Genomic DNA, 26,634 nt, shown 5'->3' on the forward strand with positions numbered 1-26,634 from the left:
GTATGTGAAAGTCCTGTAGGCCTACTCTATAAAAGATATTTTCGCCAGTCATTTACCATATGCCTATGACAGAATATTCAGAGTTTTTTGGGGTACACACACACATGTACACACACACAAACAAATAGTCAACTGCATCTTTAAACATTGAGAAAAGAGCAGGAGGTCATACAGTATCTCACGTCAAACACGAGTTGTCTGAGGCTGAAGGGACAGTGAAAATAAGGTGTTTCTGATTTGTCTTCTGTTTACCTGTAAGCCCACTCACCTGCTTACAAACGAGAAGGGAGTGGCACTTAGAGACAGACCGATTTAGGAAGTGTTTTAAGACCGATGACCATTATATCTCCAGTGTACAAAACTGAGCAAAACCACTATATTTCCTTTCATTCGGAGCCCTCTAGATTACTAGGGAAGTCTACTGATGTTGGAAACAGCTTTGTTTTCCAAAAATATCTTACAACGTGTGAGTCTTATTATCGTGTTATTATTGCATTATTGGGTCCTATTAGAAAAAAAAATATATAGGGTATAAATATAATGTTTTTTTATTGCCTATAGGCATTATTATTATTATTATTATTATTATTATTACTATTATTATTATTGTTGTTGCGGTTGTTATTATTATTATTAATAATAATAATAATAATAATAATAATTAATTGTCCATTTTCCTGTTTGGGCATTTTGCTGTATTCAGTTACATTGTAATAACCTAGCTGTGTAGAAGCCTGAGGTGCTGGCTGCATCAGCTCGTCCAAACATCCCCATTTTTTGTGTGTCTAATTTCTGGCGTTTCAGCTCGCATGCAGCGGGTAGAGTAAAACGGATTAAGGAAAATAGCCGATTTAACATCGGGGATTTTACTGCGCTTTTCCTCCGTTTCCGTTCACCGCATCTTTCTCTCTCCGCAGCTCCTCACTCCTCGGCTCCTGGTCTACCCGAAGCTGCAGAGCTGTGTCTGTCAACTCGTTCCGTACTAAATGCGTGTGTGACAGACTGTCCACCTTCGCCATTTTAGCACGGCTCAATCCCGATATGGTAAGTCTGCCACCTTCTTCGTGCTGTTTTGTGTTTGGGTGTCTCTGTGTGGACGTGTTTGCTCTCTTGTGTGTGAACCAAGCTAACGGTTTTGCAACATAGGCGTCATTGTCATTCTGTATCAACAGATCCTTCCAAGGCACGCTCCCTCCCTCTCGCGACATAGCCTACCAGTGCTATATTGACAAGCGTGCGATTTTATTTGATTGAGGGTAAAGGAAAAGGCACCTTAGAATTTCATACGTGAGAAAGAAGTCGTTGATTTTATTTTAATAGGAAGACACATCGAAAATGAGGTGTTCATTGATGTGTAGCCTACACACAGGGAAGGTAGACGTTGCTACTCGTCATATGCATTTGCTTAGCATACATTAGTTGGGTAAAGGAGGTTGTTGGTGACGAAATGAATTATGTGATGAAAATAAAATCAGTCTGACATTATAATTTCGGTCAGCTAGTTAGCCTACACTAGCCTTTTCTTAGTAGAAAGTGTAGTGGTGAATGCATGGTTAAAATCATCAGTATGCTTAGGCTACAGTTTGTGCTCTATTTCTTTTCAAATAAATGCGTTGGAATTGATTTCCTGTAGCACTGGCAGTCTATGTGAATGCAGTTTCAATGTGTCCATCTTTTGTCATATCAAGCAGCATGCACTTGGCTATAGCTGCCATTCCCCTCTGCCTGTGTCCGTATGTTTTCCAATTCTCTGAGCACCCCAGTCTTTAAAGATTGCAAACACAATAGGGAGAGTGTTTGAGTTTAAATGGTCAAATCTGGTCTCATTTGACTCAGATGGGAGCAAAAGACCTTGCCCTTGTGTTGCATTTTCATTCAGTACGATTAGTTATTATTAGACTGGAAACTGCCTCAGAAGAGGTTTGTTCACTAGTTGCCCTGGAAACAGCCTGGCCAGGGGAGGCCCATCTTAAAGCTATAGAAGACTCTGTAACAGTGTCTTTGTGCTGCTTGGCCCACATACAGGACACAGAGCCAAGGAAATGGAGATTTAGGTTAGGATCGAATGTAAGCAAAAACCCCCTCCCCTGCGGAAGCAAGGAATATTTTTTTTCACCCCGTTTAAGCTTTCCTTGCCATTGCAGTGGATCAAAGACAGCACTTAAGAGCACTCCAGCGATTGCCTCAGTCTGGGAGAGAAAAAAACCCATATACCTGCATAATGGTGTGGAAGAGGAAAGAAAACACAACCTCACAGACGCACACAAACACACACACACACACACACACACACACACACACACAAGCGTCTGTCCACAAATGTTTGTGTTTTGATGTAGCTCAGTCAAATGAATTTCTGACTTCCTGATAGTTGGATTGCTGTTAAGGGTTTTAGCCAGTCTGACTGGATCTGTGCAGCTGCCCTTAGTCCTAGAATCATGACTCTAAGCTGCTGCAGGCCTTCCATAGGTGGTGTGTGTGTGTGTGTGTGTGTGTGTGTGTGTATCATGACTCTAAGCTGCTGCAGGCCTTCCATGGTGTGTGTGTGTGTGTGTGTGTGCATGTGGCCTGTCTGTGTGTACGTGTGAGACATGGATGCTAGGCCTGCATGCCGATGCCAGCCCTCTCCCCTTGTGCATGCTGGCCCTACCTGGGGCAGATGGCATGCGATTTGGTGAGTGTCACAGTTTGTGGTTTATGTGCCTTGCGGGAAGCATATTGTGGCGATTTCATTCCCCTCTCTTGCTGCCAGGAAGAGAGAGGAGGGGGAGGGGTGCCGGCTCCTCCTCTTCCGCTCCTGAAGAGTCGAGGAGGGGCTGGCTCGGGGAGGAGAGTAGAAGGCCTCCGAGAGTCCGCTGGTAGAGCTGCTAATTATTCCTGCGGCAGCCACTTGCCGTCGCACAAATTGTCGAGTTCCTTTCTGTCTGCATCTCCCTTCTCCACCTACTGCCTTGGAATAACAAAAATCCGAGAGAGCCGAATCCTGCTCCTTCAGTCCTAGTCTCACACATTTTTCTAGTGTGTGCATTCATCCAAACCCTCTTGTCTCCCGTTCCCCCTCACTGGCTATAGAATGTATAGCCTACCCTGACTACTCTCTCTCTCTCACACGCACACACACATTACCGCCCAGTCTAACTTCCTGTCTTTGTTGTCATCCCACATGTCTGCATCTTTCCTTGTCTTTATCTGTCTTCTCCTCTTACCCATTACCTTCGCACTCAGACTCCCCCCACCCTTTTCTGTGTACAGCACAGTTTGGCTGCAGCCTTCGGAGAGCACACACACACAATCTCCATGTGTTGTTTTCCCTGCGGTTGTTATGGACTGCTAGCCTGGCTAACATCAGACCACATCTCATTGAGATGGGGTCTGGGAACTACACATTCATTTTCTCGTATTTGAAACATGGTTTACGAATGCCCAGAGCCGTCTATTGGGCGCTACGAATGTCTATCAAATGCATCTGTACGTAGCTCATAACCGCTTCAGTGTGTCGTCATCGTCTTGTTGTCCCCCCTCCGTTCTGTGATTGGTTCCTTCGTTGAGGTGAAAATGAAGTCCATGGAATCCAGGCTGCCTAGCAGTGTGAATAAAATCACGCGCAAGGCAGCATGGGAAAACCCAGGCTAATGGACTGCACTCTACAGAACAGATTCTACCACTGTGGCACCATGGGTAGAATATCTACTGTAGGGTGTCAACACACATTATAGTTTCGGGAGGCACACATGGGGTTTAATTGCAAGGGATTGCTGAGGACAGATTGGTGTTTAGTGTCACCAGGAACACAGTCCCAGAGGAAGTGCTCTTCAAGGTCACAGTGGCATTTCCCATAATGACAGCTGATGACTGGAAGGGGCGGCGTAGCATCCACCAGACAGCATGCTCAGAACAGGGTCTCTGACATCCTTCTTGACATGACAGCGAAGTGCTCGCTAAGAACAGTCATTTCCACTCAGAATCAAACTTCTGTCCAGGGCAGGGCTGGAGGTGAAATGCCTGGACACACCTGCCTGACTGGTTAGATTTCCACATCAGCCCATTACCTTGCACTCAACGGCTCCATTTTGTCCCCTCTCTGAGGAAAAGTACAAGACATGCTTTTAATACCTATAGCTTGTGATGTTCATATGAATTTAATTCATTTTAATTCATTTGACCTCAAATATGAATGTGAAGTACATACTCCAATGTTGTGTGGAAATAAGCCTGGGTTGGCTAATGGCTAGCTTTCAGTGTGTAGTAGCCATGATATCTGCTATGCCTCTGTGTGAAGAGTCATTGCTTTAATTAAGCCCATAGAAGTGTCCACACTGCTGGACCCCTGGGCTTTGTTGCTGGTGTGTAAAGCCATTATCATGACGATATGAGTGAGTGTGATGTTTAAAAGCTAACCACACACTACTACAAACACAAATACAAATACACACACAGGGTATGTGTTTCATAACCTCTTAGCACGTTGTCAAGTAGAGCAGTAGGTCACAGAGGCAATGAGGATAACAGCCTACTGCTGGCCATGCTGCAGCATGTTGTTAGCAATTATGCCGCAAGTAAGCCATGAAAACCTTGATGAATTTAAGTATCCCTTATCCACCCACCCAAAAGCACACATACACACACGGATGTGTACACATGCACTATCTCTGTCTCTCTTTCTCTCACACACACACACACAGACACACACACACGCACACACAGAGTCCTCCACGGCAATTTTTTCATTAGATTAGAGACCCTTCGTCACAGTTAGTCCTCTCTCTCCTCTCTCTCTCTCTCTCTCTCTCTCTCTCTTCCCGTATCTAAGTGACTATCTATCTTAACAGCAGTTTGTACTATTCGTTGTTATGGAGGAAGGGGGCATTGGTGTCCGCTCATGACCCATCCCTGGCCCAGAGGCTGTAAAAGTTTGACCGTCTCTGCAGGGCTGTGGCGAAGGCGGAGGCTGTCGTCCCTGCACACCCATGATCTTGTTTCTGTGGGGAGGAGTGACTGCAGTGCAGATTAACTAGAGCCATTTAATTAACTCTGAGCCAGCGCACACATCAAGCCGCAAGAAGGAAAAAAATGGGCCATAAACTCAGCCAATTATGCTAACCCCCTTTGCATGTAGAGAGGGGCATGGGTGTGTGTGTGTGTGTGTGTGTGTGTTTAAGGAATTCCTGGCCATCACTCTGGTCCCATCTGAGTAGACAGACAGCCTGGAGGTTGTGTGTGTGTGTGTGTGTGTGTGTGTGTGTGTCTGTGTGTGTGTGCGTGTGTGTTAATGTCTGATTTGATGTGTGCATGGATGTGCTAATTTCTGTGCAAAGACAGGGAAAGAAACTTCACCCACAGAACTCAAGCTATGTTATGTACTGTACTGTAGCTGCATGCTATCATGTCCTTAATCACAAACACCTACTGTTCCTGACCCATCCTGATCTTTTCAGTTTAGATGTGTCCAACACAGTATCATCAACATGTCATTGTTTGTTTATACGGTACCTAAAACAACAGGGGTGTTTCAAGTGACCATGGGATAAGACGTTTGAAGGGTTTGCCTTTTACAGATATAATGGCAGATTGGCAGTAGTGGCTGGATGTCAATGACCTCTTAACATCAATTTGATTTAGAACATTATTTGTGTTAATGTTCAAAAAGCTTTTGTTTTGTGTAGAATGGGACCACAGCATTTCAGTCTATCCTCTCTTCATTTAGCTTCTTTTGTGTGAACTCCTTATAATAAAATAGTTTCATTTTTGACCTTCCCTCGTGCACAGGTTCAGAATTTGAGCATCCGTTTTTCTGAGCAGATTGGAGTGTGTTTCCTTCTACACAGTAATGTCTGGCAGTCTGGAACTGTCAAGAGGGCTTATGGCTCTTTCCATGTAGCAGTGTGTCTGGGCTCGGAATAAAGCACATCACAAGTCTCTGATTGGACTGGCACTGCACAAACATAGACAAACACATCCACCAACTCACAGACAGACAGCACAGACACACACACTCACTCAAACGCACACACTCTCATGGACACACACACACACACACACGCAGATACCCTCACTATGTAGCCAGGTACAGTGCCTCAGCAGCGGACACCATCATCCTGTTATGTCGCCATAGCAACCAAGACAATAGCTCTGCTACCATGGAGATTGTTTTTCCCAGAGGTTTTTGTGACTGTTTATTTGTGCATATATGTACTAGTCCAAAGGTTTAAATTGTCTGTCTGCCTGCCCTACTTGGAGAATGTGTTCTTCCAGTGAGTGTTCAGAGCAAACAGATACATGCTCTGTTGAAGAATTGCCTCCCTTCACAGTGTCACCTTGAAGTGACCTTGTCCTTCCGCCAGGCCCTGACAAACAGTAGCCAGCGCGATCCAGTACTGCACTGCACTGAAACTAGACACCAATGTTTGCCTGAAATGTGCTGACAGCACAGGCATCTGTTAGTGTGTGTGTCTGTGTGTGTATGTGTCGTGGAGGGGTGTGTGTGACGGGGTGCATTTTCTGTAATTTTTATGCTGCTCTCTAAGTGTTTCTGTATTTGTGTGTGTTTTGTGTGTGTCTGCCATCTAGAACATGGATAAAACGCAAATGCCATCGGTGACGCTGATCGTAGGATGCGGCGTTTCTTCGCTCACATTGCTGCTGCTCATCATCATCTATGTGTCTGTGTGGAGGTGAGACCCAAGCTCACACACACACACACACACACACACACACACACACACACACACAAGCAAGCAAGTGATTTCACACATTAAAAATTAGCTTACGCAAACCCCGGCTACAGACGCCAGAAATAGCAACGTTTATGACACTACATTCATTCAGCTGTGTAGCTCAGCAGAAGGATTTTCCAAATTACCAATTTCCAAAAGACCAGTTTAGCATGTGGAATGCACATCTCTCAAGACCAGTTTAGCATGTGGAATGCACATCTCTCAAGACCAGTTTAGTGTGTAGACCGCACATCTCTCACCAGTTTAGTGTGTAGACCGCACATCTCTCAAGACCAGTTTAGTGTGTAGACTGCACATCTCTCAAGACCAGTTTAGTGTGTAGACCGCACATCTCTTACCAGTTTAGTCTGTGTGACCGCACATCTCTCAAGACCAGTTTAGCGTGTAGAGTATACTTCTGTGTAGACCAGTACAGAATACAGTTTTGTGCAATGGATTAAACTGGTGTGTGTACGTGTGTGTGTGTGTGTGTGTGTGTGTGTGTGTGTGTGTGAGTGTGTGTGTGTGTGTGTGTGTGTACTGTATGTATTGGAGCTAGTATGTGGTGGTATTGTTGTGTGTATCAGTGTGTGATCTAAGAAAGTGCCTGGGTGGTTTTAAAACGTCTGTGTTTATGCAGGTACATTCGCTCCGAGCGTTCAGTCATCCTCATCAACTTCTGCCTGTCCATCATCTCCTCCAACGCGCTGATACTCATCGGGCAGACACAGACACGGAACAAGGTACCCTCAATGCCTAGAGCTGAGTACCCACAGTGCAGAATGCATCCACATCCACATCCACATATAGAAGCCTAGAGCTGAGTACATCCACATCCACATATAGAAGCCTAGAGCTGAGTACCCTCAGTGCAGGATGCATCCACATCCACATCTATATATAGAAGCCTAGAGCTGAGTACGTGTCAAAAAATGACTTCAAAGAATCTGTATTCAGTGAATTCTTTGAGACAAAAAGTCAAGCATGAATGAGAAAATGTCAAGACTTTTTTTAGTCAGTGTCCCTTATACCCTGGATAACGCCAGACCTCATCTCATTTAAATGAGACCCACTGGGATACACATTAATTTTCTTGTATTTGAGACGTGGTTTACGAACGGTTACGTTTACGAACATGGTTCCTTCGTTGAGGTGAAAATCTGGTCCATTGAATCCAGGCTGCCTAGCAGGGCGAATAAAATTGTGCACAAGGCAGCTTGGGGAAACCCAGGCTATGTCCCTTAATGAAAAATGCCTACTTCCTACTTTAACATACAGAAGCCTTTTGATGCAAAGCTAGTCTGAGCATTCTATGAAAGACAAGATTAATGAGGCTAATGAGGCATCGGTAGCGTAGTGGCTAAAGAGATAGGCATGCATGCAGTGGACTGAAAAGTTGTAGGTTCAAATCCTGGCTTCCACCGTTGTGCCCTTGAGCAAGGCACTTAACTCGGTCTTACTCTGGCGACAATGGCCCTTGTAATGTAATTGACATTTGTAAGACACTTTGGATGAAAGTGTCTGCTAAATGAATAAATCTGGATGTAAATGGAGCAAAGACACTAATCAGAATACTGCCTGGGTGTAGGTAAGTAAATGTAAAGCAAAGGCTAGCCCTGCACCAATACTCTAATATCTGCTGCTACTGTATTGTTGCCACTCCCCTGGATCTCTTCTTTACCCCCCTCTTTCTTTTCCCACTTCTTTCTCCTATGAAATGCAATATTTCTCACCCCCCTTTGTTGTGTTCTCTGTGCGTTCTCTGTGCGTTCTCTGTGTGTTCTTTGTGTGTTCTCAGGTTGTGTGCCCTCTGGTTGCTGCTTTTCTTCACTCTCTGTCTGTTTTCTGTTCTCTTGTGCGTTCTCAGGTTGTGTGCCCCCTGGTGGCTGCTTTTCTTCACTTCTTCTTCCTCTCCTCCTTCTGCTGGGTGCTGACAGAGGCGTGGCAGTCTTACATGGCTGTGACGGGCCGCTTGAGGAACCGCATCATCCGCAAGCGTTTCCTCTGTCTGGGCTGGGGTGAGACATCTCTCCTCTAGTGATATCACCTGGCCCTCTTCTCTTGTCCACCCTGTCCCCTACTGCTTCGTCCTTTGTCCTGCCTCTCTCTCTCTCTCTCTCTCTCTCTCTCTCTCTTGGTATACATGTGCGGGCGTATGTGTGTGTGTGTGTGTGTGTGTGTGTGTGAAAGTACATCTGCATTTGCTTACATTCTTGCCTTCCTCCTGCAGGTTTGCCTGCACTGGTTGTAGCCATCTCTGTTGGCTTCACCAAGGCAAAGGGATATGGGACAGTAAACTAGTAAGTCATTTCAGTGTACACTGCTTTGAATGTAATGTCAGTATGCTAAACATGCTGTTACATATGCTTTGAATGTGTCAGTATACTAAACTAGTAAGTAATTTCAGTGTACACTACTTTGTAATGTCAGTATACTAAACTAGTGAGTCATTTCAGTGTGCACTGCTTTGAAAGTACTAAACGTGCTGTTAAATATGTTTTGAGCACAGTTGCTGTTGCAGCAGTTTGACATTCCATAATGTATTTGCATTGATCGATCTTGACCTACATGTGTGGCAGAATGCTGGCAAAGCCACTCAGGAGGTTGTCTGCTTTCTTTATATCTGTACCAGAATGCTGGCAAAGCCACTCAGGAGGTTGTCTGCTTTCTTTATATCTGTACCAGAATGCTGGCAAAGCCACTCAGGAGGTTGTCTGCTTTCTTTATATCTGTACCTGTTGTTGTCTTCTTTCTTTTTCTCCTTCTCCCCACCCTCTCTAACCCCCTCTGTCTGCAGCTGTTGGTTATCTCTGGAAGGTGGTCTCCTGTACGCCTTTGTGGGCCCTGCGGCTGCCGTCGTGCTGGTACTGTGATCCTCATCCCGCCGCACGCGCGCGCCTGTGTGTGTGTGTGTGTGTGTGTGTGTGTGTGTGTGTGTGTGTGTGTGTGTGTGTGTGTGTGTGTGTGTGTGTGTGTGTGTGCAGTGTTGGACTGGCCTCGGCCCCACCGCGCTGAGGGGCTTACAGTAGCTTTCCACGACTGCACTAGACGCCATTTACCAGCCCCGTACCCTAGATCTCTTATCCTAATGTCCTCTAGCTGAGCCGCTAATCCTATCAGTAGTCATCACACCCGCAAAACATGGCCTAAATCGGTGGCGCGCTGGAGCATTCTGGGCTCTCTTGCCATCAGATTATCTAATGTTTTGAACATTGAAACATCTGTCCAAATGGATAATATGTGGATTTGTCAGCCATCCTTTGGCATGAGATTTTGACACTGTTTATGCGCTGTCAAATTGTATGGTGTTAATTCGACTTTATTTTCATGGTGTTTTTGTGTGATTTTTTTCTTTCTGTAAATTTCAAAACAAGGCTGTTTTTGTTATGTTGCCTAAAGAGATTTTTTGCAGAAAGATTGTCAGAGGGGTATTCCAAGGACACGGTTTAGTGACAAATGATTATAAGTTAATTCAGGGTAAACCTCCTACTGTTAAACTTGTTCAAACCCCACATGCACACATTTATGTTTATCATATGAATCAATCATATGACAATGTTTACTATAAATTACCACTTCAGAATATTTTACTTTGTTACTGAGATGGTCTGTGTAGACTCTATACATTTAATATGGGCATAACTCTGTGACCAAACTTCAAAGAATCTGTTCTCAGTGTATTAATCTTTCTCATTTTTCTTTCAACAGGTAAACATGGTTATCGGGATTCTCGTGTTTAACAAATTGGTGTCCAAAGACGGCATAACAGATATGAAACTGAAGGAGAGGGCGGGGTATGCTTCATGCCACACCTTCATGTCACTGATCGACCTATAACCAGCCTGGGGGAGGGGTCTCTGGGTGGGCTTTTTAAGATGGTGTCACTATGCAAGGAAAAGACTTGGGGAGATGGTCTCTCAAGGTTCAGGCGGGGAGACATTTCAGATGACACAGAGAGAGGAAGCGCCATGATGTGCAAAGAAAAAAGAGGGTTAAAAATAATCATGTCAGACAAAAACAGATCAGTATGAAAGATCATTACACTTAGATCAAGAGCAAGAACACTAAAGGTTATACATAATCTCAGTGGGGTTAGCACAAGACAGAATGAGAGACAATAGCAGAGTTTGTTTAAACAGGCCTGGTTATTGGTGCTGTTGGAAAGAAACCACCAGCAGTTAGCTGGTCATCTCATTGCACATTTTAAAATTTATTTACAATCTGCCATATGTCACGCTTTTACATCCCTACAGCTTTTATTGATTTGTTGATTTTGTCTATATGTTGTTGATATAAATATGTGTGTATCCATATGTTTTTTTTTCCATTGGTTTATTTTTAAAATGGTGCAGGAAAGCCACAAAAGGAAAAAAAACTCATAAAATGTGACAAATTCATATAACTGATCAATGGTTTTCCACTCGAGGAGTTTTCCCATTTATTTCCATTGATCTGGGGCTCTTTCCGTCTTTTGTATAATTTAAAGGCCATCTGGGGCAGCGTGTAAGGGAGAGAGAGAGAGAGAAGGCTTCTTTTACGGGTGCTGCAGTGGCATTTCGCAGCACTCGCTCTGTTGGGGCCCATTAACTAGACAAAGTGAAACACTCGCTGTCCAGAATCATCGGCTCTAATTCGCTGAATACCCAAATCCTGCTTACGACAACGCTGAAACAAATCAAACGCGGGCAAATGACTAGAAACTAAAATGATTCAAGGGCACTATTTAACGAGTGCATTAGCCAGTCTCGAGTGAAGTGAGGAGGAAGTGTCAAATTGATGTCTCTTTCTCCTTGTGATGTTTCTCATTATTTCCATCCATTTTTTTTTCCTTTTGTGGGTGCTCGCTTGCTCCTCCCAGCTGATACGTGCCGTCTCCAGCACCTCACAGTGTTGTGCATCCAACTCTCTCTCACGTTTGTCAGAGTGTTTCTGTGTTTGTTTATCTGTTCATTTGCCTTTTCTTTTCTGTTGTCTTTCACTGAATAATGTGCTATGCCACTGCGATGATCTCTCTGGTCGATTGTGTTTTGTTTTTGCTGTGTGTGACAATCAACCGAAACAAGGACAGAAAAAGAAAACATTGTGTTGGAGGCCTCACAGTATTCCCTTGCTCTCACTCAGCAGTCCTAGCCAGCACAATTCTGATTCTGATTGGCTGAGCACTGTTAAGCCATGACCATCCCATAATTATACTAAATTGCTTCCCATCGATTGGACAAAATTGGCCCCTCCCACACAACTGAAATCAGTTTCAATGTTAGCTCCCATATTACAGACTGTTGTGAATAACAGTTATGACTAGTTTGGTTATGACTAAAATTAGTGAACTATACAGGTAGACAGATGTATTTCACTGGAAGGGAAATTAGTAAAATACAGGAAATTCAGAGAGACTTTAATTACAGCAGACCCAAACACATTACAGTTATCAATCAGCTAATCTTGGCACAGGCAAGCTGTAGGAAGGTTAGTCGTTTGTGATTTCTCTATTGTGTGTGTGTGTGTGTGTGTGTATGTGTGTGTGAGGGAGAGAGAGAGAGAGAGAGAGAGAAAATGTCCTTTTATTGTGTATACATATTTACATATGTGTATGTACAGTATGCTAGTTTGAATGAGATACAAGAACATTTTATGTATGTAAACGTGTAGTCTTGTAGCTTGTTTTGCTGTGGGGTTGCTTCTGGCAAATGGCTCAGCTTCATCGTCATTACTTACTGTAAAAAAGCCTGCGTCAGTGTATCTCTAATATATACATTGCAGTATGGTATTTTCCCACTACAGTGGTATCCAGCTCTTCCTGTGTAAGACACTATATGCCTCTGTGCTGTGGGTTAGTGATTCAGTATGAGGGTTTTACTGATAGCCTTTTGGTTGGGATAGAAACAGCGTTCCCCTCAGCTCGTCTACTCTTCTCTTTGACCCCAAGTCTGTTTCTCTGGCAATCATAACGTGTTTAAGTCATAATAATTGTGGCTTGAGGGTAATTATGAGCGTAACAGCATCTGTAGGACACGGCTGTTGAGGCACCTTTAGGACAACGCCTCTGCTATTTTCCCCACTTCCCGCTTTCCCAGCCTAATTGGTAATTGGACATTAACATCGAAGAGCCTTCTCTATGATCCATGTGTGACCTCGTTAAAGTACATAGTTTAGCTGAGAGTTCTATTTTTTTTTCTTCTCAGTTAATATTCACGTGTTCACATGTTTTGACGGGCAGCCATGGCCCACTGGTTAGCACTCTGGACTTGTAACCGGAGGGTTGCGGTTCGAGCCCCGACCAGTGGGCCATGGCTGAAGTGCCCTTGAGCAAGGCACCTAACCCCTCGCTGCTCTCCGAGCGCTGCTGTTGTAGCAGGCAGCTCACTGCGCCAGTATTAGTGTGTGCTTCACCTCACTGTGTGCTGTGTGTGTTTCACTAATTCAAAGATTGGGTTAAATGCAGAGACCAAATTTCCCTCACGGGATCAAAAGAGTATATATACTATACTTATATACACTCATTTCTTGGGCAATGTTATTCAAGGGTCTTGTCTCAGCCTTTTGCTGAGATATGTATAGCCATTTATGGCTTTTTGCCCAATCTTGCCCACTGACTGCCCATCCAGAACAGGTTCTGATGGGATATTTTCACCTTTTCCATTTAAAAAGTTGAACAGGTCAGAATCTATTGGCAATTTTGTGTTTTGTCTTCAGTGTCAAGTTACGTGTTTACAGTCCGATCGCTGCTTGACCCACAGTAGTTCAGTAGTGTGAAGTAGATAGTGGAGAAGCCCAGCTTGGTTGCTGGAGGAGTGACCAGGGAACTCTGCCGTACGCGCAGCCGGACACACAGCCTCAGCGTCAGTGCGGCCTCAGCCTCTATATTTCGTCTTAATATCCAGCCTGGCATTCTGCACCTTGAAGTTCCGCCTGTGTTCAGTCGTAAAGAAAGACGGAACGGCGTTGTAATTCACAGAACACTGATTGCTTTTTAATATCGCCGCCTCCAGCACAGCTTTTACTGGCTGTATTGCCCTTTTGCTTGGATTTGAATTTCTGGAATGATGTGTTTTTTAATCTGTAGCCTACGTCTGCTGCCATGCAAATCGATTTGCCTATCCATTAGCACCAGCATGTCATGCTGATGGCTTTAATTGTTATTTTGACAGGCGGTCATTTTGTATTGTCACTGTTGATGTTGACAAATGTCCGAAACTTCCCCCTTTTACCCATCAGCAGAAGAGGTTGCCATGCGTGATGCCATTTGTGAATGTGTTATAAAACTCTCTTTAAGACTGACTTAAGTGCACCTCTTCGTCTTTTTCTCATCAAAGCAAAGAGTTGGAATAATGATGTCAGTGAGCTGAGGTATACACACACACACACACACACACTGCAAGATATCTTGGCTTGGCATTTTGAAAGCCAAGGATAATATCACGGTGTTGTGGAAACCTGACGTCAGTGAGATGAGGTATACACACACACACACACACACGGCAAGATATCTTGGCTTGGCATTTTGAAAGCCAAAGATAATCTCATGGTGTTGTACAGTAGCTATAGGGAGTTTGTGTGGTGAGGGTAAAGACACCTTGATAGCCATGATCTGGCCCAGATGAGGGAACTCAAGTAGGCTGACAGATGGGAACGGTCTCCTGAATAGTAGTTCTGGTAACTGAGACCATAGGGACAGCTGAAAATCGATACGCATGACGAGTGCAACACTGAGTTCTTCATGCAGGATCAGACCTTAGAAGGGGCACACATAAGGAGATGACATCTAATATTGTGAGAAGGTTTGTGTTTTGTGTGTGAGTGTGGAAATTATGTACTTGTGTGTGAGTATGTGTGGGTTCGTTTTTGTGTCTGTGTGTGTGCCTCTGTGTACTGTATGTATGTTTGTGTGTGTGTGTGTGTGTGTATGTATGTGATGCTGCCTTGCGTTGGCCAGCCTGTATGATAAGCCCGAGTGAGTCTAGGCAGTCGGAGTATGGACCTGATAACTGAAACCTGTAAAAGTTTAAACAGGCGAAGCTGTGGGAAAAGAAACACCACCAAACCAATAACGATTGGGTTATAAATCTCATTGACATATCACAATAAACTTTTGGGAGTTTGGAAAGAAATCCAGATAAATAGACAATGAAAAGAAATAACACCAACAAAAATGTCACCTTTCTCATCCACATCGGGCCTTCCCAATAAGTCATAAAGTCATAATTCTTTATGAAAATATCCTGACCAGGGTAATGGATTGGCTGCCATCTTCCCTGCAGAACATACTGACCATAGGAGACCTTCCACTGTTGTGAGACATCAAGGGGATACTGTGGCCTACTATGTCCAGTGGCTGGCTATGTGTGTATATGTGTGTGTGAGTGTGTGTCAGTGTACATATGTTTGTATGTATGTACGCGTGTGTATGCGTGTGTGTTTCAGCGTGTTGATTTGACTTTTCAGTCAGATGACAGTGCCACTGTACAATATGACGCTCAAATGTGCCAAGTGCGGAGTAATCTCGTCGCCTGACGTGTCCTCCACCGCTACCAGTAACGCCATGTTAGTCCGGCTAATTATTTACCAACTCTCTATGATGCTTCTTTGTTTTGCCCCTCACTCTCTGTTGTCTACTCTCTCTCTGTTGTCCTCTCTCTCTCTCTCTCTTTCTGATTTGCGCTCCCTCTATCTCCCTCTCTCTTTTTACGTCTCTTTCTCTTTCTGTGCCAGTGGCCTCGTCCTGTTGTTTTTTTCTACTGCTTTTTCCCCATTCATTTTCCCTGCCTCCTCAGTCCCTCTCTCCGCCTGGCTTTTGTGTGTGTGTGTTTGTGTTTGTGTGTGTGTGTGAGAGAGAAAGAAAGACAGAGAGAGAGTGTGTGTTTGTGTTTGTGTGTGTGTGAGAGAGAGAAAGAAAGACAGAGAGAGAGTGTGTTTGTGTGTGTGTGTGAGAGAGAAAGAAAGACAGAGAGAGAGAGTGTGTGTCTGTGTGTTTTCCTCTCTCTGCCTGGCTTCTGTGTGTCATGCTGATTTCAGAGTGAACTCTCTCATGCTGCCCTGACTGTGTGGGTGATGTAGAGAGAGAGAGTGTGTGTGTGTGTGTTTGTGTGTGTGTGTGTGTGTGTGTGTGTGTTTGTGTGAGTTTATGTGTCTCTGTATGTGTGTGTGTGTGTGTGTCTCTGTGTGTGTGTATATATGTGTACAGGGAGAAGTGTTCGTCTGTGTGTGTAAGGTAGGATGTAGGAAAATGGGATTTAGAATTAGCATTTCAAATTTAGAGGATCAGATGGTGAAATATCTTCCGATGTTCTTCAATCTCTTCATCATTGAGCATGTGTGTTCTCTTATAATGCCTCACACAAATACAGACATCACACCCCCGTGTGTATGCTCACAGAATGAAGACAACCAGGCAGTGTTCTGATATCAGAAAGCTACATCTGGTGTGCACCATAAAATCATGTTTTTATGCATGTGTGTGGGGGAGTATGTGGCAGTGTATTTGTTTGTGTGTGAGTGTGTGTGTGGGTGGGTGGGCGGGTGGGTGTGTATGTGCGTGTGTGTGTTTGTGCGCATGTGTGTGTATATGTGTGTGTACCTGCGTATGTGTGTGTGTGTGTGTGTGTGTGTGTGTGTGTGTGTGTGTGTGCATGTTCCAGCAAGTCATACTATTGCTTTAGAAAGTTCTCACATATATACAACCTTGGGTGTGTGTTTTCAGAAACTAGTTGGCAAATGGTAAGGTGTCTGCCTTTGCACTGGAGCTCTCCACTGAAAAACAGATGAGCATTTACACATGTGTGTCATTGCTGTTGCCCTTTCTGTGGAGAGGGACCCCCCCCCCCCCCTTTAATGAATGTCTGTGCCTCAGGACACAGTGACAGAGTGCTTGTGTAGCTTCCTGTGTAGTGTGTGTATGCGTGTGTACATAGAAGGGTGGGGCTGACCCCATGAATCGTACCTGGAGATGCGGGGACTCAATGCCGAACCCCCGATGGGCTACTCCATCCACCTCCTGTCGTAGATTCTCTGTGCCTTACTGAGGCTAGTATTTGAGAGAGAGAGAGAGTGCAGAGGTGATATTTGTCAGCCCTTTGTCATAATAGCATGCCATTTGCAGAAAGGAACAGGGTGTGGAGATAGTAACAAGTGTTCAGAGCAGGCTGCATTCTCCTGCAATCAAAATACGCTTTACATTTAGATGAGCATTGTGGTGGTCCGGCTGACTGAGCAGCAGCGATGTTTGTGGAGTTTATCTTGGGCATTATATCACCAGATATGCAATGAAGGACCTCTTTATAGATTTACAGTCATTGGTAAATGGTTATGCTTATAAGTACATAATTGTTCATGTGTAGGCCTTGTGTGTGTGTGTGTGTGTGTGTGTTTGTGTGTGTACAGGCAGGCGTATATGAGTATGTCTGTGTGTGTGCATGTGTGTGTGTAGGCAGGCGTATATGAGTATGTCTGTGTGTGTGTGTGTGTGTGTGTGTGTGTGTGTGTGTGCAGTGATTGCTAGCTGATAAAACAGGCTGGTAGCAGTAGTAGCAGTCGAGGGACTGAGGGGATCCTTTCCCTCTCCACTGCGCTGTGTGGATCAGAAGAGGAACCCTCTGACTCCTCTGGCCCTCGCGGTCACCCTCACTCCTTCGGCCCTCACGTCACCCTCACTCCTGCCTTTTGCTTTCATTGTGTTTCCTCCCTCCTTCCTCCTGCTCTCACTTCACCTTCTTTTCCTTATTGCACTTGTTCCCATATGTTTTTGACTCACCCTTAAAACATACATACATATTGTATATGTGTATTGTAAACATATAAAAATATGGATTTTTTAAATGTATGTTTTGGCCTGATCTAGATATTTATGTTAATGTCAATGACACTGTATATGATAAACAAATGTTTCTTCAGTGTAATCAGCAAAGAGCGCAAGCACTGCATGCAGAAGCAGACTACAGGCATAGCCTTCTAGCTGAACTTTGACATTCATGTATCATTAGTTGGATAATCAGTTAAATTAATTACTTTGAGAACAAGCTTTAATGAAATAGTGAATTGGGAATATGCTTGTCCCATTTTAGCACAATTATATTCACTGATATGTTAATAATATTCAAATGATTACTGAGCAAAGTGAAAGCAATTTAAAAGCTTACATACAAATTTAACAATGATAATGTTGCCAAGATAAAAATTTAACAGAGCTAACATAAGAGAATTTAAGCCCAGTGTGCCTTGCCCTCTTTGTCATTATTTCTTTACAAAATGGAGAAATCCTCACTACGAGGCCGCTGTTCCACTCCCATCCTGCAGGGCGTCGCTGTGGAGCTCCTGCGTGGTTCTGCCGCTGCTGGCTCTGACATGGATGTCTGCAGTGTTGGCTATCACTGACCGGCGCTCGGCCCTCTTCCAGATCCTGTTTGCAGTGTTTGACTCGCTGGAGGGCTTTGTCATTGTGATGGTGCACTGTATCCTGCGCAGAGAGGTTCGCTCCACTATATCCTGTCTAAACAACACCTGTCAGCCCTCACACACTGTGTCTCACACGTTACCATAGCGCTCCACTTTGCTCCTGCAGCCATCAGAAATACAAAATTAGTTAATTTTTGAATGTCTACTCAGATTTACATTGACTACCCTCCTGCTGTGCTATACTGTATGCATTACATGCAGTACAGTACAATTACAGTTGGGCTGATTTTTTGGTACCCAAAAGCTTTTCTTCTTTGTCCACTTTAGCCATTTTTAGAGAACAGATCAATAATTTTAGACTGCAAGTATTTTAAAAGGCAGTCCTTTAGCAGTGGAAGACATCACTCCACCTGAAGCTACTGGCAAACATGGTGTTGTGTAGTTTTGATTGATATTTTTGGAGCACTGTTTTCATTGTAATGTAGTCAGAAATGAGAATCACACATGATTGTTTGTTTTAGGTTCAGGAGGCAGTGAAATGCAGAGTAGTGGACAGACAAGAAGACGGAAATGGAGATTCTGGTGGATCATTCCAGAATGGCCATGCCCAGCTCATGGTAAGCACATAGTCCAATCAATCTGTAGTTTGACCCAAAACAAATTGCAACAGTAATCATTCAAGGGTTCATGTAATCCCTATGGACATCCAAATAGCATGCTAAAGGTACAGTATACCATTGTATACTTAGTGGGTGAAGGTCAATTTAGAGGTTGAAATCTGAGCCTTCTGAACAAGCTATTTTCATAAACATTAGTTCATATAAACCTCAGATATGACCTGTTCTGAATGTATATGTGCACTCTACACCTTTCCTCTAAATTGCCATTTTTTATCCAAAGTCAATCAAATTAGGTTCAATTTATAATCACTGACATTTCTTTTTTTCTTTTTCATTTCTTCATCTTTCTTTGAAAATCAAGGTACATATGAAGAGTTCAGATGCAAAAACAGTTAAGTCTGTCTTCACAAATGTGAAATATGTGCATGTTGTTTAATTGTCAATTCCAAGTAATATCTATTAAACTGTCTTTTTTGTCTTTATTAAGTGAAAATAAATCAAATCAACACAACTCAACAACAGTTTGACTGATATCAAGTTAAAAAATATATATATACATATATTTCTGTAAATCCATAAAAAATGTATTTAACTGTTTTTGCATCTGAACCCTTCATATGACCACACACACAGTATCAATTTTATATTTATATAAAAGCATGAAGCTTGAAACGTTGCTTTGATTGTAGGGCTTGATTGTAGGCCTTTGTGCAATCTTATATAAATATGAAACATTACTATTGCAATTTCTTCTGGTTTGGGCCCTTTTTTGAGATGTGAGCAGGGAGTCAGAGCAGCATCACTTGATAATACTGAGCATGCTCTGACTCTAGTTCTGTCTTCCTGTTGTTATAGACGGACTTTGAAAAGGATGTGGATATCGCTTGCAGATCAGGTAAGAACAACAAAAGAACATATTTGTGTGTGCGTGTGCGTGTGCGTGTGTGTGTGTGTGTATTTGTATGTATGAATGTCTGTATGTCTGTTTGCAACAGATGTTTGTTAATCTCCTCCATCTTGCACTGCTCTCATGCATGAAACCACACCTGTCCATTCTTCATTTCAATGCATTTTACACTCTCTCACATACACACTCTCTCTCTCTCTATCTCTCTCTCTCACACACATGCACACACACACCACAGGCAAGCGTGGCAGCATCTTATGAGGCACAACGCGCTGTCATGACAAGAGACGCGGTGTATCGCTTTTCCCATAATGCCGGTTTGATACTGGCGGAGCTCGGCAGACGTGCCGAGCAGTAATATGCCGATGATAGGGCCTGTCGACTCCCCTAGCTGAGCCTTGGTGGAGACAAACACCCCCACCTCCCCCGCCACACACACCCCATCCAGCAGCCGTCCATAATTAAGTCCCGCCTGACGCCCCGCCATCAGATAGCGACTCGTCTCTGATCGCCATCAGGAGCCGGGAATCTGATTATCTCCCGAGACGGACTATCAAAAAAGCATCTGGAGACGGAGCGCGAGATGAGAAGCAACATGAGGCAGTCCTCTGAAAGGAGCAGGGGCTATAAGAGCTGAGTGAGAGAGAGAGAGAGAGAGAGAGAGACAGAGAGAGACAGAGAAAGGAATAAAAAGATCAACTTTTATCACCACATCAGCATGTCCACAGATGTTGGAAAAATAGCTCGTTGTTTTCCATCGTCATTGCCAATGGCTGACAGATGTTTCAGATCTATCGAGACCGGGTGTTTGGGTCTTTGTATTATGTGCCGGGAACATAGCAGTGTTGGATTGCATGATGAATGTCAACTCTCATTTCCATAGTAACACAATCTGTCCTATCATATGCAGCTCGGCAGCAAATTAAAAGTGTTGTCTCCAAATGGTGTTCACTGTAGATTTTGTGTAGCATCTTCACGACCTGTTCGTAAGACTCCCATTTGGAGTGATAGCATACAGGAAAAGCCCTGTGGGCTATTCATTTATAAACCAGTATAACATGCACTAATGCAAGATTCTTCTCTGTTTCTGTTTCCTTTTCCTCAGGCACGCTGAAGCGTTCCTCCCTGCAGGGTGAAGAGAAGCCGTCGGCCCAGCTCTCGTTGCAGAAGGGCTCGAACTTCAACACCTTGCCGGCCAGCATGGCCAAGATGCACCTGCAGAACGTGGCTGACTACTCCAGCCACACGCTGACCCTGCGGCGGGACAAAGGGCCAGCCCTGGCCGGCGTCAGCACCGAGCTCCCCGGCGCCAAGTCCATCTACATCTGCGACGGCGAGCTGTTCAAGCAGCTGGATGGGGACCTCACGCGGGCCCCTGGCGGGGACTCCACAGGGCCCGATGGAGGAGGCCAGGGCTACATGATCCTGCCCACCAACAACAACACGGCCACCATGAGGCCCGCCAAAGGAGGCGGCGGCGGCGGCAAGGAGGACCCTGCCAAGTATAGCCTCAACATCGAGCAGCTGCCCCAGACACGCCTCATCCACCTGAGCAACCCCCCCAGTGGCGAGCCCGTGCCGGGCTTCGGCCTGAAGACACTGCCGTCCGAGCGGGTCAGTGTGATGTGCGCCGAGCGAGACTCGCCCATCCTCACGGCGGCGCAGAACGTCTCGAGCGAGTCGCAGGTTAACCACAACCTCGGCGAAGCCGCGGATTCAGGCAACTCGGGAATAATATCCAAGAGTGAGACTGTGTCCACGCTGTCCATGAGCTCACTAGAGGTAAGGTTTGGCTTTGCACATCACATTGCATTTGCCCGCCACACTGCAGAAGGGAACTGGGAGACTAAAACAAGCAAATGAATGAAGACCATTTAATAGTGAATAATTTAATTAAAGTGAAATATCAATATTGTAATGCCAAGAGCACCCATATGCCCCATGTCACATATATCTTTTGTAATTCTGTCTACTAAATATTGCCAGTTCTTAAGTAAAGCTCATCATTGTTGGAATGACACAAACTGTAGCTCATGTTTAACGCATGTCTTTAGTTTATCAAGAAACACTGACGGTCCACTGGGCCTCCAAAGAGAGATCCCTCGTCCTGTTAGCACACAGCACTGAGCAGAAAGCCCCTGAGGTAAAGCGAGATTGAGTTCACCTGCAGGCTACAGGGGGAACGATAGCTCTCCCGGCACTGCAGCGCTAATCGAGTGCATGTGTGAAGCTTAATTATAAACAAGCGCGGGCCTGAATTATTCATCGCCATGCTATCTGCGATGCTGTCCTAAATGGTTGTTCATTAACATTTAACGGCACTCTCTGGGCCGTCTCAGTCTCGGACTGGGTGTCGAGAATGCAGGCGCGGGGAGATGTTGCGGCGTAGGCGCTAGTTGACGTTCCTCGCTCAGGCTGAAAGATGAACACCCAGTTCCCTGCTTCCACTACCAATCCATCCCTGCTCTCCGCACTGCCATCCCACCTCATGTGCCACACAATCTCATACACATTCAATTAGAGGACCATTTCAGTTCAACTTTATTTTATACACTGTCGATAGGAAGGTATTTTTAGAGTGAAATTTTTATAGTCAGATATTTTGGAACAATGGGCTACAAAGCCAACTCAATTTGATTTGGACGTATATATATATATATATATATATATATATATATGACGAGACCCTCCATTTACCAAGTGTTATAAAGCAGCAATGTAAGTCTTGTTCTAAAATGAAAAGGAGATTAACTGTAGTTCAAGTTGTAGTTGTAGTTGAAGGAACTGCTCTCATTTGAGTAGAGCCGAAATATGGGGATGAGAAGTGCATTAGCCAGTTAATCTACATGGACACAGAGCAGCACAAGTGAGGCAAGCAGCCAGCACTGCCCCCCGCTGCAGTCTGTGCTTAGACCCCTCGAAAGGTCAGTGTCCCCTCTCCCCTCCCCCTCACCCTCAGAGTGCCAGCTTGCAAATGAGTGACGAGGCGACCCCCCAAACACACACACACACACACACCTCCCGGGTCCCTGCTCACCCGGGGGACCAGACGCCAGGTCCCAGAATGCAACAGGAGAGGTCTCAGTAGTCCAGACAGGAAGGTCAGGTTTTTTCTTCAGACTCGCCACGACAGGGAGGAACCCGGGAAAGGTCACGCGGCTGGTCACAAGCTGTTTTATCCCAGCCTGAGCCAAGAGAGGTCAATGGAAGACAAATGAAAACACTCAAGCCCTAGCTTCCCATGCTTCATTACTTATTTACAGAGCACAGGAGCTCTCCACCGCTCTGCCTAGTCAGGTGCTCCACTTGGCCCAGGAAAGGTCTGCAGCTGAAGGGTTGGAAAGACCTTTTCTCTCTTAGGCAGAGAGTAGAATCAGATGGGTGGTATGTGCCCTCCTAAGCGAAATGGTAAACATCCTTTTTATTTTTACTTTGTTTGTTTAGAGACGGAAGTCACGCTATGCTGAGCTGGACTTTGAGGTAATTTTACATTCATTTCATTGAGACATTTCAATCACAAGGAACACAGAATATACCAAAGGTTGAAAATGGCACCATTTGATTTAAATGAAATGGTGTGCAGCAGTTAAATGGTCAGACTGAAGTAAGAGATTTAGCTGCTAATTACCATTGCATGTTCATTCCATTCCGGGGGTGATATATTGTTATCACCGTACCACTGGTTTTGGCTGATTTTGGTGCACAGATGAATATCTCACTAGGATGCTTCTACATATTTTCCCCTTCATAGAAAATTATGCACACACGGAAACGTCACCAGGATATGTTCCAGGACCTCAACAGGAAGATCCAGCATGCAGAAAAGGACCGGGAATCCCCTCCTGTCGACGGGAAGGCCGGGAAGAGGTGGAGCGTGTCGTCTGGAGGCAGTGACAAAACCAACATAAGCGTACGTGTCCCTGTCCTGGTCTCTCCATCTGTCCTGCCCTGAAGTCCCGTTTCAAAGCTCAGTTTCATCGCAGTGTCCAAAGATGACAGTCTCTTATGACAGCTTAGCATATTATGCTGAGTCACTGAGGCCCAAGCAAAACATTCTGGACACCGATACAGCTCTGAGCAGCTGGTCCAATTGGCTCAGGGTTCTCTCTTTCTCTCTCTCTGTCTCTCTCTGTTATTCACTCTCTTTCTCTTTCTTTTTCTCTCTGTCTTTCGCTCCTTATTTTTATTGATCCACTACCCCAAGCCAAAAAGCTGTACATATCTGCTGACCTGTGTCCAGTTTTCAGTTTCCCAATATCCTCGTGTCTGTATTATTATTAGGGTTTGGAAAGTGAGAACTGGTGTCCTGTCTCTTTCCCAGGCACTGAAGTGTTCCAAAATGGATTTAATACTCATTGCGGAAAGAACACATTTTTCATCTCAACCTTCTGGGGAACATTTTTAGGGAGGCTGAGTACATCTCAATTTGAATTTTTACAGACAAAGTGATTGAGAGTAGGAACATTCCTCCCCTAACAAATTGAAGGGCGCACATATTCCTACCCACCCTAAAACCAGGCTTCAGATCTGAGTTTTAAGATTATCATAAAATAAAACTCATAAAACTCTTTACACCTTTATTAAATATTTCTCTCTCTCTCTCTCCTCCCACGTGTAGGACAAGCAACAGACCCCAAGCAAGCGGGCGTGGGAGGGCATCAGGAAGACCCACTCGCCCCCATCATGGGTGCGCAAGGACCTGGAGCCACTGCAGGCGTCCCCACTGGAGCTGCAGGCGGTGGAGTGGGAGAAGGCCTGCGCCACCATCCCTCTGGTGGGCCAGGAGATCATGGACCTGCAGACGGAGGTGTGAAGGGGTGGAGGGGGAGGTCGACTGACCGACCCACCCACCCATCCCCTGGCTCCTGCTCCTGTTCCTGCTCCTCATCCCCGCCCGCGTCCTCCACCCACACCAGACCAGAGCCCTTCCTCGAATTGACACCACCTCCCGTAGGAAGACACATGGCACCCGGCAGGGTTGAGCGATGTGCTCCACGCACAGAAGCAGAGAGAAAGGGAGAGAAGTGTGTGTGAGTATGTGTGTGCGATAGAGAGAGAGAGAGAGAGAGCAAGAGAAGGTATGAAAGGTATAGATGAAGAGAGGACATGTGACAGTGACTGTTAGACCAGTGACAGAAAAACAGTGCTTGAAAAAAATTGTTACATTCATTGGTTATGTTTTTTTATTACCGTGAAATCATAGGCAGTAATAACATTTTATTTTCTTATATGAAAAAGGAATGGGACCAAGCAGTGGTCCCCTGTCTCACTCCCTAATGTTACCATGGAAACACAGACTCTGATCGGCAGTAGGCCGTAGTTAATAATTAGGAGGATGAATCATGCAGATATAGGGGCTCCACCACTCCAGCTAGTACATGGGGTGCAGCCCTGGAGGCTAATAGACTTTGAGGATGCCCCTGGTGAACTTTCCCAATTAGTTACAGAATAAAACGAAGGAATCGTCATCGTCATCGCCAAGTTATTTCTAAAAGGTAGCAAAGCAAATTACCTGACAAGCTGTCCCTCTTCATTGATTTTTTTTCAGTATATGACCTTTTAATGTCTGTGCTGTTATGTAGTATGGAATATTTCATTGCCGTTTTTGCAGCCAGTACTGCATTTATTGCCAACTTCTGACCTCTTAAGCAGTCAGGGTGTCCCTGGACACTAGTTTGGGCACCAGGCCTTCTGCCCCGCCAACCCACAATCACGCAGCTGTGCAGACGTGAACCGCTGGACCGAGGGGGAGAGACTGCCATAGACAGCGCCCTGAGAAAACCCACTGGGCCGAGGGGGAGAGACTGCCATTGACAGCAGAGATTCTAGAATAGAGCTCCACTCTAGAATCTTTGATTGACAGTGCCCTGAGAAAAGCCACTGTGCTCGTGCCACGCCCCTATCACTTCTCTACGCAGCTCCACTAGCGGCACCACACATCTGTCCAGAGTTGCCCATCAAGACTTTGACCAGGACGTCAAGAGGGGACCCCTAACAGCGGACGTTACTGTGATGGTAGCAGAAGTTTCTGGAGAGCCTATACTTATGGATGATGAACTTCTGATATCTGTTGGGGATGCCACACGGTCAGTGCATCTCCGCTGACTACACAAAGACAGATCTTGATCTCCACTTAATAGCGAGGTCCAATCTTAATACACTTGACAGTATTGGGTATATAAAGAGTTGTGAGAGGAGCTTAAACATAAAGATGAGCAAGTACATGGATTATAATTCATATAAATATAAATACAGTATATATGTAGAAGAACTACAGATGGTGTGTGTCTGTAGTTGGATTGTGGTTGCACACAGGGGAAGCACAAGACTCCATGAAAAGGGGGAGTCCTGTTGTACAGCATTGTAATTATTAAAAAAAAAGAGTTCTACAGAATGAATTTTAGCCTATAAATATATTTCTAACTGTGCTTGGGGGAATATTGTTATCATATTGATTGCCATCCTGACTCTGCAGTCCCCTATCTCGTTGAGTTACTGGACTTTAAGGGTGTTCTGTAACTTTAATGTACCAGTGTGTGTTTTAATATCACTGACCGTCACTTGCCCTCAATGACCCTCCCTACCTGTCTGACTCTGTTAAGCCCCCGACCCCTCCCTCACCTCTCACCCCTTTCTCAATCTCCCTTTTTTAGTTCACTGGGATATCTTCTTTGTTAATGTACAGTTTTCAGAGCACAAGATGAATGTGTCATATTTCTAATAAAAAAGTATATCTCTATCATACTGTATGTCCTGAGAGTTGTTTGATGAAGACTGGAAAGTAACCCCATTTAATGGATATGTAAGGGGTATGAGAAACAATCCACATCCTGGGAGCTCTCGAGTGCGTGCGTGCGTACGTGTGTGTGTGTGTGTGTTTTTGTGGGTAACGGGGTGTTTATGAGTGTTTGTGGTAGCCACACTTATTTCTAATTTTTTATGACTTATGGAAAAGTGAAACACAGCTTAACACAAGTCTGCATTTGGTTCCCTTCTTCTGCGCCTG

The 26,634-nt window shown here is 44.8% G+C and overlaps 1 protein-coding gene across 8 annotated transcripts in view; it reads left to right on the forward strand.

The window, feature by feature from the left end:
* Positions 1-26,372, forward strand: part of adgrb1a (adhesion G protein-coupled receptor B1a) — an 86,809-nt gene extending 60,437 nt beyond the window's left edge. For 4 of the 8 annotated variants that reach the window (XM_048260316.1, XM_048260317.1, XM_048260321.1 and 1 more), the window contains 16 exons: positions 918-1,044; positions 6,568-6,671; positions 7,354-7,456; positions 8,581-8,731; positions 8,944-9,013; positions 9,511-9,577; positions 10,422-10,507; positions 15,156-15,254; positions 18,003-18,174; positions 18,623-18,718; positions 19,083-19,112; positions 19,577-19,616; positions 20,734-21,410; positions 23,073-23,108; positions 23,380-23,538; positions 24,247-26,372. In XM_048260316.1, the coding sequence (XP_048116273.1) occupies positions 918-1,044; positions 6,568-6,671; positions 7,354-7,456; positions 8,581-8,731; positions 8,944-9,013; positions 9,511-9,577; positions 10,422-10,507; positions 15,156-15,254; positions 18,003-18,174; positions 18,623-18,718; positions 19,083-19,112; positions 19,577-19,616; positions 20,734-21,410; positions 23,073-23,108; positions 23,380-23,538; positions 24,247-24,441 (2,212 nt within the window). In that variant the 3' untranslated portion in view covers positions 24,442-26,372. The remainder of the gene's footprint in view (positions 1-917; positions 1,045-6,567; positions 6,672-7,353; positions 7,457-8,580; positions 8,732-8,943; positions 9,014-9,510; positions 9,578-10,421; positions 10,508-15,155; positions 15,255-18,002; positions 18,175-18,622; positions 18,719-19,082; positions 19,113-19,576; positions 19,617-20,733; positions 21,411-23,072; positions 23,109-23,379; positions 23,539-24,246) is intronic. The other 4 variants (XM_048260319.1, XM_048260320.1, XM_048260318.1 and 1 more) reach the window with 4 other exon arrangements.
* Positions 26,373-26,634: the final 262 nt, after the last annotated feature.

Source organism: Alosa alosa, chromosome 13, assembly GCF_017589495.1.
Source record: "Alosa alosa isolate M-15738 ecotype Scorff River chromosome 13, AALO_Geno_1.1, whole genome shotgun sequence".
NCBI classification, from domain to species: Eukaryota; Metazoa; Chordata; class Actinopteri; order Clupeiformes; family Clupeidae; genus Alosa; species Alosa alosa.